This window comes from Triturus cristatus, chromosome 4_2, assembly GCF_964204655.1.
Source record: "Triturus cristatus chromosome 4_2, aTriCri1.1, whole genome shotgun sequence".
NCBI lineage: Eukaryota > Metazoa > Chordata > Amphibia > Caudata > Salamandridae > Triturus > Triturus cristatus.
Window position 1 is genome coordinate 664,009,253 of NC_140586.1, and position 15,641 is coordinate 664,024,893.

General features: G+C 40.0%; 1 protein-coding gene across 11 annotated transcripts in view; it reads right to left on the reverse strand.

The window, feature by feature from the left end:
• Positions 1–15,641, reverse strand: part of NFIA (nuclear factor I A) — a 775,047-nt gene that overhangs the window by 60,242 nt on the left and 699,164 nt on the right. For all 11 annotated transcript variants that reach the window (XM_085602454.1, XM_085602465.1, XM_085602464.1 and 8 more), the window contains 2 exons: positions 11,536–11,701; positions 4,811–4,902 (listed from right to left, as the gene is read on the reverse strand). In XM_085602454.1, coding sequence (XP_085458580.1) covers positions 4,811–4,902; positions 11,536–11,701 — 258 coding nt within the window. The remainder of the gene's footprint in view (positions 1–4,810; positions 4,903–11,535; positions 11,702–15,641) is intronic.

Here is a 15,641-nt window from a genome sequence, read left to right on the forward strand (position 1 = left end):
TGAGATGTGTACTCTACAGATCGAAACAATACCGTAGAGATATATATACCGGACCAAAAGAGAATCCAACCAGAGCGCGAGATACTACATCCAAACCTGTCCAAAATAATCTAAAGATGGCATTGATGACCATGCACAGTATTCCCAAGAAGAGAAGTCACACGGCCTCGTCACTCGAAGAAAACCTCTTGGAACAGAAACAACTTGTAATCATCGAAGCCCAACACTAGATGACGGACTTATGCAAAGCATGTGTATCTACAGTACATAAGCCTCGTACGTTCATATAAACAAACCTTACAGTTATCTAAATCAGCCTCACCTGCCAAAGTAAGGTTGGAGTTCTCTATAATAAAACAGGCACTCGCTAGACCCACAGCACTTATTAAGTTTGCCACAAATTGTGTTTGGCTGTAGAGAACACACTGGCCCATCTAGTCTGGACAGAAATTAACCTCCAAAGGGGGAATGGAGGATATAAGAAATATCTTGAGAGCTGCACCAGGAGGCTTGAATTGAGCGACCCATGAAACACCAATACACCCGGTCAAGTCTTCAAGAAAGCGGAAAACAAATCAATTAAACTGCAAAGCTGTGTGATAGATAAAGAAAAGTTGCCCAAGCGATTACATGGGTGGCTAGTCTTGAAATCCTATTCTACCATATGAGAATCACCTGTTCTGGAAGCAACCTACCATTGGAAGATAAAACAGACTTACCTGGCGTTAAAGGCTTTGTGAAATACCCATGTTAGATTTCCTTCCAAAATGGAGGGAAGGAGGCCAAGGAGAAGACAAGAAGTGCTGCCTATGTCACCAGGGAGATGAGACAGCACAATATATATACATTTTTCTTGCCATGACCTGTTAAGAAGAGAGTTTAACAACCTAGGAGTCAGGACCTGTAGCTCGGCACTGACGGAGTCACTGGACCCAAGAAATACAATGTTGAATATTAGATTAGTACAGTTCCAGACCATTTTTAAAAACTTGGTTAAGGCACAGACTCGGACACCGGCGGGGTTGGGGGAGACTGGTGAAGAGAGCCCCCAACCAGAACCCATAAAATGTCTCACCATTGAGTGACGGGCTGGTAGGGAAACAAACATTAGCTGCTCCCTATCCAGTCAAGCAATGTCCCAATAAAACATGTCTGTCTTCAGACGTTCTGCACCCTCAGCTAGGGAATTGAACATTAGCTGCTCTTTATCCTTTCAAGTCATGTATCAATAAAATATCATGCATGTCTGTCTTCAGACGTTCTGCACCCTCACCGCAATCTGTATAACTGCACAATCTCAAGCGGTTCATCTCGTAAAATCTGTACCAGTCATACTATAACCCCCTTTTCCCTGTGTTAATTTGCACGCTGTATAGGCTTTCCCCAGCGTAAAATTTGCACCTTGTGTAGGCTTCTCCAGTCTGTCATCCAAACCTTGCACACTGGGTCTTCTCCGTAAACTACTGATAGGATATGTAGTAAATTCTGTATTTGCTTCTCAAATAGGAAATGATAATGTTTGATAACAATTTTTTAATTTGTCGGTCCATATTTTATTATTTTTGTATGTCCTTTGCAAGATCCATGATTTTAATTGACTATATAGGCTTTCGTGGCCTGTTACCCTAACTTTTGCATATTGGCACTTTAGCCGTAAATAATTTACAGAATGTGTGGCAAATTTCATATTGGCACTCCAAACAAGAAACAATGAGATTTGACCATCATTTTTAGTTTAAAAAAAAAATATCATGCATGTCCTTCACAAGGTTTATGGTTTTAATTGACTAATGAACTATTTTCTACTTTGGTTTCATAGCCAACTACAGCACTGATACAGCCCTGATCTCAGCCCACTCAACCGAGGAGAATCAGCTGCCCTCATTTTCCTGGATCTCTCCACAGCCTTTGACACCGTATACCACCAGACACTCATCAATCGACTACACCTGATTTGAATCGCAAATGATGCGCTCCGATGGATGGCTTCACTCCTCACAGGACGCACCCAGAGAGTCTGCCTCCTTTCCTTAACCTCGCAAGCCAAGCAAGCGATTTGCAGAGTACCGCAAAGCTCAACCTTTAGCCCTACCCTCTTCACCATCTACATGGCCCCTATTGCAGACATCGTCCGATAGCACAACAACATCATCTCCTACACCGACGACGCTCAGCTCATCCTCTCACGCTCAATGAACTCCACCTGGATGAAGACTAACTTCCAAAACTGCATGAAGAACATTGCAAGATGGATGAAATACAACTTCCTGAAACTCACCATGGACAAAACAAATCTTCGGCAGACACACCACATTTTGGAATGACTCCTGGTGGCCAAAGGAGCTCGGACCCATCCCCACACAGAAAGACCACACCCGCAACCTCTGCATCATACTGGACAGCGAACTCTCCATTAAACAACAGGTCAACGCTGTTGCCTCAGCCTGCTTCCACACGATCCACATGCACCACAAAATCTTCAGATGGCTCCCCATCAGCACAAGACGGTGACACAGGCCTTCATCACCAGCCGACTCGAATACGGAATCACACTCTATGCCGGCACCTCCTCAGAGCTCCTGCAAAGATTCCAGACAATCCAGAACGCAGCAGCCAGACTGATCCCCAACCTGTCCAAGAGGACACACATCACCCAGCACCTGAAAGACCTCTACTGGCCAGTAGATGCCAGTTCAAGCTCCTGACCCACGCTTAGAAAACCCTCCACAACCAAGACTAGACTACATGAATCACAATCTGATCTTCCACCAATCCTACAGAAACCTCCACTCCACACACATCGCCCTCGCTCAGAAACCGCATATTTACCGCAGCAGCACTGGAGGACACACCTTCGCACACCTCACTGCCAAAGCCTGGAACACCCTCCCCCTCTGCACTTCTCTACCGTTGAACCACTTCAGGAAGGGAATCAAAACCTGGCTCTTTGACTGATACCTGCAGCACAGTGCCTGGATACCCCTGGGGTGAATAGCCATGCTATGCAAATACTACTTGATTGATTGACTGTACTCGTAAGGCTGAGTGCAAGGTCGTTACAGCACCTCTCTCCTCACAGGGTACATCACAACTCCATGTGGAGGCCAGAGAAGAGGTGGGGCCAACTGCACAGTCTGCCCTGCAGGTGACGTGGTCAAGCAGTGAATATGTCTCTTCATGACCTTGGTCCCGCACATTATGTGGTATGTTAAGTATGTATGCTGGAGGTGCGTTAATGACCCGATGTGCCCAGCACTCGAATAATCGTATCACTATTTTAGAAAATTGCCTCTGTTGTAGCTAATTAACCCACTCACACCTGTAAGTATGTCATTTGTATAATGTCTACAGTTATTTATCTGGTTTCCTATTTATATATGTATCTTAGTAAGCTGGTCAAAGGGCATCATTATTTTACTTCTGCATTCTCACTATCAAGTTTCCTTACTGAAAATGTGCTTTGAGGACTTCGTGCAGGATCATTATCAGTACCAATTAGTGGTCTTACACCATATGTTGCCCTAGTAACACAAACAGCACTAGTAGGTGAAGTCTGCCATTTGCTGTAATACTCTGGCTCGCTCTTGCTCTCTTTGGAGGATTTAGCCTTTTTGATAAGTTCTTAAGACTTTGTGAGATTGACTCAGACTTCATTGTAATATTGATAGTGGCCTTTATTGTGAAGGTCAGGCTAGGAGTTCTGAATTGACCACAGAGGTGTTTTGGCTTTTCAGTCACACTCTCAAAGAGCTTAACTGAGATGACTTTTTCTTTCTATTGCCAATTACACCTTTTCATTGTGGGCTTAGAATTTATTTATGGCTCCAATTGTATCTTTGTATTTTGGTCTGAATATCTCAAAGATGCAAAACTCAACTTTAGAAGCAAAAAACATTTCTATATGATCACCACCACCGTAATCAAACTTAGTGTGGTTTCCTAAGGTTAGGAAATTCTCTGCTGGTGCTGCTAATGACAATAGTGAAAGGAAAGCCACATCATTTAAAATATATACATTTCCTGTCAGTGTCTTCTTGGATTGCTCTACACCTGCCTCTCTATTTTCCTCTCCAAGGCCTGTCTACACATTACTGTGTGTGAGGGTAGAACACAGAATTACCTAGAATGGATGGTGATCAGGATGGGGGAAGCATGGAGGAACAGAAGATTGTTGGTTTGTTGTGGGCGTGGTGGATGTGGGTGAATATCTCAAGTCTGGTCATGTGTTAATGATCTGATGCACCCAGAAAGTAAATAGATGTCCAATTGTTTTAATGTGTAGCAGGTGTGCAATGTATTTCAGAGGGGTTGGTTAGCAAATCTGAAAGTCTGCCCCTCTATTTAACCTTCTTAATTTAAGAATTATCAGCATTTACTTTGTGTTTTTCTTCTGGCACAGTTCTGAGTGGGTGTCTTTGTAGTATGTGGGTTTTATTTGATGAGTGATTTTGAATAATACAGAGGGAATTGAATTGGACCGAGGAGCCAGAGGAGTTAAGTGAAGTATAGAAGTGATTTAAATATATTACCGGTCTACAACACTTTAGACTCCCTTAAAGGTGTTTTCTGCTTGCTCCGAGGTTTGTGGGAACCAGTATGTACTCCAAAGAGGGAGAGACTAACAGGGAAGAGGAGAGTAGAAACAAGGACCTTTGACCTCCACTGCACAGTATACCCACATAAGAAAAAGTAAAAATCATAAAGGAAAACACATCCACTTGGTATTATGAATGGGAAACAATACCCATGTACTGCAGACTAGAGCTAGAGAGCATGAAATGCTGCACACAAAAATATAAACACTGCCCACCTGCGTCTGTTGAGGGATATTTACAAAGCCCGTATCCCGTGGTCCAACAGTTACAAATCGGTTTGCGGGCGAGGTGCTGGATGTTGAATACGCTGTAAAAGGAGGCAATATAAGTTTAGACAAAGACAACATAAGCATTGAATAAAATGGCAGCATACACATGTAATTGAAATATACACTTCCAGAATTTTCCGATAGGAGGCATCAATAGTTTCCAAATATAGACTAATTATCAGCAATTATAAATTTGAATGTCCGAATAGAGTATTTAAAAAAGAAAACAAATCCAATAAGTATTTGGAAAGTTAAAACAATAAGGAAAAATACTGACTTCACAAAATAACAAGAGAGAAGCATGTTACAGCTGGCATCTCAGGTTTTAATTTATTGGACCGGGCTACCTTAACTGACCTAACCTACACAAGACATTTAAAAGGCAGATACAATAGTTAAAGACTCCCTTTCAGACCTCCTTCAGCATCCACCACAGGAGGTGTGAATAGATGCACACCGTCTTCTTCAGCCAACTTTTGCTGTTTTAGGACTCATTTTGAGCACCAAAGTGGAAAACCCATTTTATACTGAAAATCTCTGTTCTTTATTATTTCAAAATTGGAAACAACAATAGCCGTCAAAACGTGTTCCGTAAGGCCCAACTATCTTAATAATTTGGGATAATGGAATTTATTATTTATCATATGTCATTTTAGCCCTGAAGAAGTTTAAGGCTGAAGGGCCTTACACAACATGTGTGGGTGGCTACTGATGTTTCCAATTTTGAAATAAGAAAGAACAGATATTTTACAAGAAACAAGTTTTCATATTTGGTACCCAAAGTGACTCATGAGTCTACTTAGGACATTTTTACGGGCACCTTGAAGAGTTTATGGTGGCCTCCCTTCTCACAAGTTAAAGCACATTGAGGAATGATATCACTGGTCTCACTGGAGGAGTTTATTTGCACCAACAGAAATGACACTGGCTACCTTTTTTTCTGATTGAACTTATGTTGTTTATGTAAACATTATCATTTTCTCTTGGCATAGTAAGAGGGAGCCTTTTCTTCCAGTGAATTGACACAGATCCTAATCTCTTCCAACAATGGCAAAGGAAGCCCTTCTTTGAAACCCACCGGTCATTTTTCGGATACGCCTTTTCTAATAAATACCTGAGGATGCAGAACCCTAAAGTGGGCTGTTGTCCTGTATGGGCCACCAAGTCTGAGCTGATGCATACCTTTCTCATCCCAGTGATGCAGGATGCCATGTACCTTCTTATAAAGTGTGCCCAATTCAAACAGCAATAGCAATTCTTACAAGGCTCTGGCAAGAGGGACTCTTTGAACATCACCAGTTTGTCCCTTCCAAGAATGCCCAAGCAGGACTGGATAAGTATGTAATTTCCCTAGTGGAATACTAGTCCACTGTCTTACTAAATTGTTATCTTTATGTAGGCCACACCCATGCAGCATTGCAACTATTGATTGTTATTGTGTGAGAGGAGACAAACACAATCTCCTTCAGAAGTGATCTGAAATTACTGCTAAATGACAATATGGCTAGTTTGGGTTTTAGATACATGGTTTAGTTTGGTTTAGTTTAGGCAGTCCCAGGGTGGTCACATCAACGCGCTGAGCTATGCTGAATAGCTACATTTTGATGACGCAGACGAGAAATTTGCCATTCTTACAAAGAGCGAGCCTGGCCAAAAAGTAGCTTTAAGCCTTAAAAAAAGAGTAGCAACATATGTAGTGTTGTAGTTCTTCCTTTAAATTATGTTGTATTGCACACCTCTAGCATTTCTACTACTTTTCAAGTCCGGCCCCCTTCATGGCTCTGCAAATTTACCATTTCTATGGTTCCATAATGCGTCTGAAGTCTGGGCACCTTTTATGGTTCTGATATGAGATATTTGAAAAGGGTAGAGGTTGGCACTTTCCCAAGTTTAGTTTCCTTTTGCTTGCTCCTCCCATCATAAGCATTATGCTACCATTTATGCAAAAGTGTGCAGAGGTTAATGAAAAGTGTACTGCACAACCATCTACAGTTCTTGGATACCAGATACAAAGTCACTGTTAGCTAGCTTTGGACCACAAAACATAATTTCTCTTTTTAATGTTTCGCTATCATCAAACTGAATGTGTTCAGAGGGTTGGCACAGGAATGCATAAACATGTGGAACATATAAAAGTTCACCTTTTCCCCTCTTAATTTCCTTGTTGAGTCTGGGAGGCCACCAAGAAATACCTCCCTTGTTTGCAGCCTGGATCATAGAATCCTGAAGTCGGTCTGCTGTGTTATTGATCAGTCCAAAGCCACCACTTTGAAAGGGAAAGCTAGCTATATGCATATATCAGTTATTGCCAGCTCCAGCTCTTTGTAGCACTTTAAAGTAAAATATCACCAAGCACAAAATTCCAGAACTAGAATGTCACTGTAGCCTATACAACTTTCAACACAGCAGCCATCTTCCTCTTTTATCTGTTGCTCCTTGACAGATAAATATAGTGTGGATGTTATGTTGAAGTACAAGTTGCCTCAGAATAACCGTTTTAAGCAATGAGCACCGTTTGAGATTGCTCCTGTGCATGTGGCTAACATGTAGTTCATGATTGGTATTGTATTCTTATCCACATTACCAGTTTTAAATGGCCATGAAAAGAATTTACTTGTATAATGTACATAGAAAAGATCTTATCTGAGCAAATGTTCTTTTCCATTGGCACCGCTGTATTTCTCTTTACACTAGTCATACACTTTGGTCAACTCAACTTGTTTACAGTCCGTTATGCTCCAGATCTTTGGGTTAAGGCATGGGTCCTATGAGGAATACCTTCTGAAGGTTCTTAAATGCCATCCATCAATTATGAGATTTTTGGGTGCCACAAGCGTAAGGATTTTTAGGCCTAACAAAAAAGGAAGCATTCCATCTGCTCCCTGCAGAACTGTAAACTCGTTTGGTTCACTACACATACACTGTGATCCAAGCACATATATGTTCTGCATAAGAAACACTTGCCAAAGTGATTCAAACAAATGAAAACTTCTGGTGCAGTTGAGTCCTGCAGTTCAGAGAAATGTGAAGACCATTAAGCACAGACTGGCCACAGGATGCACTGAAGACCTAACCTTTGAAAGAGATACAGTGATGATCACCACACAGCTTCCAAACATAGGTTTTGGCATACTTGGTAGATACTTACTGCATTAACCTGCCTTTTCAATATTATACATTGGCAGCAACACGTCGGTAATATACTTGGTACATAATTTCATAATAACATCATTCATTCCTTATTTTGGAGTGTAGCAAAAGCCCATTTTAAATCAAGTTCTTTTGACCCATTGTGTATACTGTTTGCCAGTGAATCCAGAATGATCAATGGGGGGGTCTAGAATGTTTTTGACACCTCACCATCACCTTTAGAGTCCAGCAGACTTATTAAAAGGTGCACCTTGATCCCCAAGAAGAGAAGGGAGAAGAAATGTGGGTACAGATACCCCCAGCATGTATTGCAGGTGAGCATGCTTTCCTGGCTGAGTGGGGTCAAAGATTACAGTGGAAAGGAAATCTCTCTTGTTATGAAACGGGAAGGGTGGCCTATTTAAGAGAGAGCCCCCACATAGCATACTCTAGTGGCAAGCCAACCCATCAATCAAGGTTAGGATTTTACTGAATACTGTTAGAGGTATTTACTGTGTTTCCAGTTTAAGACCTCTTTGTATGCCATGAAATTCTGCAGGATGGGATGACAGGACCAGTATGACCCTTTTGTCATACTGATGGAGTTGTGAGACAGACAGGCTATTGCAAGCTGAGGGCATGGGAGCAGTTGGAAGCACTGCTTGTAGCCTTAGTGCACAAGAACCTCTAGTCAAGAGGCGCTTCAGAAAGGAGGAAGATTTGCTACCTCAACCCGAAACCAGCAGAATAGCGCCAAGAATTCTGGAGTCCTTGACTTTACTGTGCTAGAAACACAGAAGACTCATCAGTTTCACATCAACAGCTTTGGAAAAGTACTGTGCAAAAAGTTTGAAATGGTAACATTGTCTCCCAAAAAGCTGAATCGAAAAAGATGTTAAGTAGCCATACTTTAGTAATAGCAACAAATTGAAACCAGCAGTGGACAGTATTTCCTCCCCAGATACCTACTGCAGACACCCCTCTCCAAGGCCCAAGGATCTCTCAGCAACCAGAAATGACTAACTGTGACAGACTATTGACATGACCGGAGGAACTCAAATCCTGCATTGGCCTCCAGCAGTACCTTCCCCCATTGGTAGCATTTTCATATTCACCAATGTTTAGCACCAAGGTCACCCACTGAGCTAATCCAAGGGCAACTGAATTTTAATCAGATCCCGTCTTTGTCCTGCTCCCCCTCGAGAAAACCTGCCACAGCAATCTGCAAAAGAAGTGATTACGGTAACCCACCATGTAGATTGGAAGATTGTAAATTTGGTATCGGGCAGCATCTTTATTAGACTCGAGTGCTTTTCCTAATGTAAATCTCCCTGGGAGAGTTGTTGGGTTCATCCAAAACCCCTGAACCTGATTTGGCCCTCATATGAGACCAACTTCTGCATGAATGAACTGAGCTCTAAGACTGAATATACACTTTCTCAGTCATCCCAACAACCAATTCAACACCGGCCCATTCCACTTCGAGAATGGTCAGGCCATCAATCCTTGTCCTACTAACAGAACCCAAAGTGACACATTTCTAACTTTTCCTTTGAGTAATTATTCATCACGTCCTTCAATGGAATCAACAATAAACTTTATTTACAGAATATTAACAGTACATTTTTGGGAGTGGTTCAATTATGTTGTTTTTTTGGTTGGTCCTATTTTAGTTCCTAACGTTTTAGAAGTATCTATCAAATTCATGTTCACTATTTCCATATATAATACCTTTTAATATTGTGCTTCCTTTTTCTAAAATCTTAAACATCTCTTGCGTCGTTAAGGGTTGAGCTCAGAACAAGGAGAACCTTAAAGTGTTATTAGCTAACCTATGAATGAAAATATGGGTTTATATGTTGTGGAAAGTTGTTTAGATCACAGTAAACCTCTATTTTCTACCAAGCCTGTTACTTTCTTACGCATACCCATCTAAGGATTTTTCATTAAACATCCCCTCCTCTTCTCAGAATTAACAGTGGATTAGAAGCAGAACAATGAGTTATCATCATGCCTATTTGTGGAATTGCTTAAGCCCTGGGTTTGAGAAATGCAAGAGGCTGTTTCAAGTTCTGCTTATTTCTTAAAATATTCATATTTAAAGAAGAATGTGCAATTTTATCAAACAGCTTCCTATTTGTACTCTCATCTCCTCCTTTCTCACTTTGAAAAGCATTCAGCTAAACTCACTTTCATTTCTCATCACTACTATCCGTTCTCATCACCACTATATTATGTTTAGCGCGTTCCCAGACTCAGCTCGTGGTGGAATAGGGAACTTTCGAGCTATATTTAACACAAGGGTGAACTTGTAGGGTGGGTATTTGTGGACAGAGCACTCTGGGAGGGTAATGTACATTTTCTGTCTATATCGGATAGCTATAACCTGGGTCAGAAACTCAGCCTTCTGCTATTTTCCCACATTTACACAAAATACAGTTATGGCAGGTTAAAAATAATAGAAACCTCTATCCTCTATAATGTGGAGTGGAAAAGTAACATTTCCCATTAGCAACAACACAATGAATCCCTTTGCGCCCTAGCTCGCCGCACACTGTTTAAATGCTTTAATGGCAACATATCCGAGTAACAGGAAGATTAAAACAAAAAAATATATAAATAAGTAATTATAAACGTCAGCAAATAACAATATTAACATGGATTTCTGTGCAAATTCTATGCAAATTCTAATGAAAACGCTGCATAAAGTACTTAGAAAGTTATGTTTTGTGAAAGTAATATCATACATCCAATGACTACGAGAAGGGAGTAAACATACTGCCCTTGCACATGTTTAAGCTTGAAATAAAAAAAGGAACACACTCTATGTATAGGACATTCTAAAAATAATAACGACAGCATGTGGTGGGGTCACACCCCCCACGACCCCATACAGTTTAAAGAGCAGGATTATTTAAAATAATATCTAGTTTGTAAATATAATTGAAGCATTTAAAAAACAGATGCAAGAACTATGTCTACCTATACCTTTGTGACATTGTTTCTCAGGCTAGGCTTCAAAGAAATAACACCATTATTAATGGAGTTATTTTCAGATTTCCTTATTGCTTTCTTGAATTTTATACTGGCATGAAGGAAGTAACAACAATAGAGATCTTGAATTAAAGATTCAAAATATATAAATTTTTTTAAATCAAGGCGAGGAAAATTATCCCCTCAACCATAGAACGATGACTTATTTATGAGCCACTAAAAATATGTGAACGTGGAGTAACATGGCGGTGGAGGCTCTAACATTGTTTTCAACTTTTTTCAAAGTAACCAAAGGACCTGAACAAAAACCCACATAACGTTTATCTTCATGAAAAGCTATATACTTATATGCAAGGTCTGACCTTGGTTAATTTAAGTAGGAAGTGGAATATTCCCTATTTGACTCTTAAAATAGGGCACAAAACAAAAATACCAAAATATTGATCAAATAATTACTGAACCTGCTATTTATGACACACTATGTTGCAATGAGCACATCAATGAATGATGCAGTTATGTCCGAATACTTAACAACATTGAAGACTTACTGGGTGAATTAGGAGAGCCGCCTCCTCCTTCCGTAGATGTAGTTGGAGGTTTTGTGTCTGGCACTGGTAAGGGCACAGGCCTAGCCATTGGTGGCGGAGGTGGTGGTGGCAACATTGGGGTAGGAAGGAATGGATTGTGCACCTTGCCTTGACTGCTACCATTGGGCTGATGAAAAAAATATACATTAGTACACAGTGCACAATATACTTGCATACAAAATCCAAACCACATTCAAGAATATAGGACAGGTCCAATAACCAAATCGATGACATCCAGCTGCAATTACACATCGGGGGCAAAAGATAGCACATGCTCATCTGGCAATCTTAATACCGAGCAGAGTATCGAAACAGTATTTCATTTTTAGAATATTAGATAAAGTCAAGCTGTATGGGTTACAGTATGAGAGCATCCTACAAAACGTAGCTTGTCCTCCCGGTCAGTATGATGGGAGGGAGGCTAGGGAATTGAAAATCTTGATCAAAGAGAAGAAGAGCCTTAAAAAAACTAGTGAAATATAAAACTTTTATTGCTTTTAAAAAATGTGACTATGGGACTGCGGCATGGCAAAAAAAAAAAGGTTCTGGTGTGCAAACTATAGCGATTACACGCGCTAGTGGTGCAGCCAGGATAAATAAACAACATGAAAAACTGTCAGGAGATGGATACCTCTTCTTCATCTCAAGAAGAATCCCTAGGAGAATAATCAGTGCCGGATAGGCAGCTTCAACCATTGGACATTGCTGGAAAGAACCTATGACGATACGGGCCGGACTGGGAACGCAAACCAGCCCTGGCAATTGAGTCAGACCGACCGCGGGGGGAGGGGCGCGTGAAAGACACTGCAGCTGCTTTTGTGAAACGCCCGGTGCCCTTGACATCTAGTCTGCCCTGATGACGGTGTGGGCTCTAGGCTCTGTACTTCGACCCAGAGTAAAATCTGACACCTCAGAAACCAGCGGGGCTGTTGAGATCATGACACTTATTAGCCAATATTTGTTTTCTACTGTGCGACCAATACAATCGAGTTCTAGGATTACATAAACATAAGAGACAAAACAACCAGGTCTAATAATAGGCTCGATTGTGAAGAAAAAATGACTTGCCCTTTGTGATGTTTGCTTACAAATTTTGCTGACTACGAGGCAAGATACCCAATTTAACAAATTGGGCAAGATATGTTAAGGTTCCCGCCAACCTTTATGTGCATACATTACAAGACTTGACATTAATCTCAAACTGTCTTTACAAGGCCGCACTGGATTAAGGAAGAATCAGTAATTTTATCTGTAATATTAGCTCAGATGCCTTCTTCAGAAGGTAAACATGTAAAATGATGTTGTATTCTGACGGTAATACTTGTACGTCCAGTTGAAAGTGCCGTTAAATCTAAGATTATGTGTGTTCCACCAGGAGGAGCTCTCTCATCACTAAAACATAAGTGTAGTGTGGTGGGAGGATAAAGAGGTGAATAGGCAAATAATGGTGGATACATTGTTGACTTGTTATTCTGTTCATTCAAGTTGTCTCCATGCTGCGTAAGAATCCAGTACAAAATTGTTTTATGTATATCCATATTTTTTCACCTTCTTTTTCTCAGAGGGCATCAAATGGAGTCACACTCACAGATGCCAAGTTTTCTCTTTTACTTAAACTACATAACTTAGTTAAAATGGCTTTCAGATACAGAGATCCATCTTTGTTGCAATTTAATATATCTCAGTGTAACTATTATAGTATTATATGTATACAGAATACTATTATGAGCATGTAGAGTTGACATGCTCTGTAACATAAAAAGGTACATAAAACATAGTCTTAACATTTCACGTAAATACAGTGAAAAATACAATGTCAAGTGCTTTTGTAAGATGTGATAGGTCTTCTAAACCAGCTTTACTGAAAGGGAGCTAAGTACCTAATATTTCTATCACATCAGTTTCTGATTATCAGAATGGGTGTCTGTAGCAATCCTCCTCAGGTTAAGTAAAGTTATGTAGAGATATGTGTCAAATTCATTGGACACCTTTGTTGCTAAGCAAGAACTGTTTACGGATTATCAGTCTGGCTTCTGCTTGGAATAGCACTGAAACAGTCACCTTAAAAATCCTGGTTGATGTCACTGCATATTAGATAAAGATGATTCCTGGTTGTTAATTTTTCTGTATCTGTCAGAGTCTTTTAATGTGGTTGTTCATAACAGGCTTTTTTGTATCCTGTAACACTGCATGGGCTTCTGTGTCAATGTTCCGAAATAGTTACTTTCCTTTTTCTCCTCTCAGCAGCAGGTGGTAATAAAGGAGAATTTAATCTCATGAAAAACTGCTAGGTTCCTCAACGCTTAATCCTAGACCCTTTGTTGTACAACCTGTACATGGACCTGTGGGCTTGATCTTCATAGAATCAGTTCTCTTCTATGTGCAGATAACACACCACTATACTTAATAGCATCAACTCTCAAAGACCTTGTGAATCTCTGCTCAAGTATGACAAACGTCCCCTCATGAATGTCTGAAAATAGCTCCATCTAATCCTTGGAAGGTAGCAATATGGACAGGATTCTATTTCAGCAGCTCTTCCAAATGGGTAAGTTGCCAAAGAATATGTATTTCAGGTGATATAGCCAGTAACAAACATTTTACTACATGTTATAAAAAAGTTAAGTTCTCTAGAACCAAAATTGAAAAAAAAGCTAGAGACTGTAATGAATAGTAGTTGGGACTCACAGATATACACACCTGCAGAGAATCTGTGGGGACCACAAACTGCCAAACTATTGGAAATTGTTCATAAAGGTCCGCCCGCTAATTGCAAAACGTGATATCATACATAAATTGTGTGGTCCTCCTGTACCCTTGAAAGCAGATTGGTGTATGGAGGCTAAGAGAGTCTGCCCTCACAATTTTTTTTTAATGTTGTGGGGTTCATGGAAAATATATCATGCTATTGTTAAGAAATACCATGACAAAGATAATAAAAAACTGAGTTCAGAGGGTGCTGGGTGCTATTACGACTATAAACACTCTTCTAACATTGATGAAATATCTAAAAGCTGACCTCCTCTGTCTCATCCTATAGCATGGTTTTCCAAAACCCTGGTCTCTACAATATTTGTCCATTGTCTTACCCAGTTATCTGTTATTATTGTATGCTATAGAACGTAATTGCTAATATGTTCTTTGCAAAGTACTGTAATACTTCGTGGTGCAGATGCACTATAAACTGTAAAAAAAAAAAAGAAAAAAGGAATATATACTATCAGGTGTGATGGAATAATGAAGACTTTGAGCAATACTACACAAATGTAACAATGTACAGCATATAAAAGATAGCATCAGTCACAAGAACAAAATGTTCATCTTATAGGCCCCCCTCAGCTGATCAATTGTACTGAGCCAGAACACGATTATCCACCCTATGTTTCTCACTCAAGAGAAGGTGCTTTCTCGGGTTGGTTTGAAGACGGAGAAGGATGTGCTTGTATCTCATAAAAACACGAGCTTGATTGCACAGAGTTATGTGTCTGAAAGATTCGAGGTGATTAAATGGTTTCGGTCAAAAAAGCAAGACTCAAGGATTGGTGCATATATGGTAAAGGTAAAGAAGATCTGATCCATTAAAGGATTAAAACATAGGTGTAACAGTTTATACAACACTCTGTTTCTTGCAGAAATCCAACCAATAAAGTTGCAATTAGGAGGTTGTTCCGTTTCTTGGGAAGTTTAAAAGGATGCAAGTTGTGAAGTAGATAACCTTGGTCAGGTGTGAAAAAAAAATAAGATAGGCCACTGTGGAGTTTAGTACAATAAACAATAATGATGATAATGATTATAATAATTTGTTTCCAAAACACTCTCTTAGAAATACATGTACAGATACAATTCAACATTAAAGTCATTACATCATAAAATCTTAGTTTCATTAAAATAAAATCCTACAAAAATCCATGTAAAAAGTTATTTGTTTTAATCAATTTTTAATACAGTGTATGGGCTATTCCTATCTCCAAAGAACCTACTAAACAGATTGAAAAGTGCACCTAGACGATTGCATACCTTAAATTTCAAAAACATAAACCACTTCCACAAATATGCTTGATAACCTT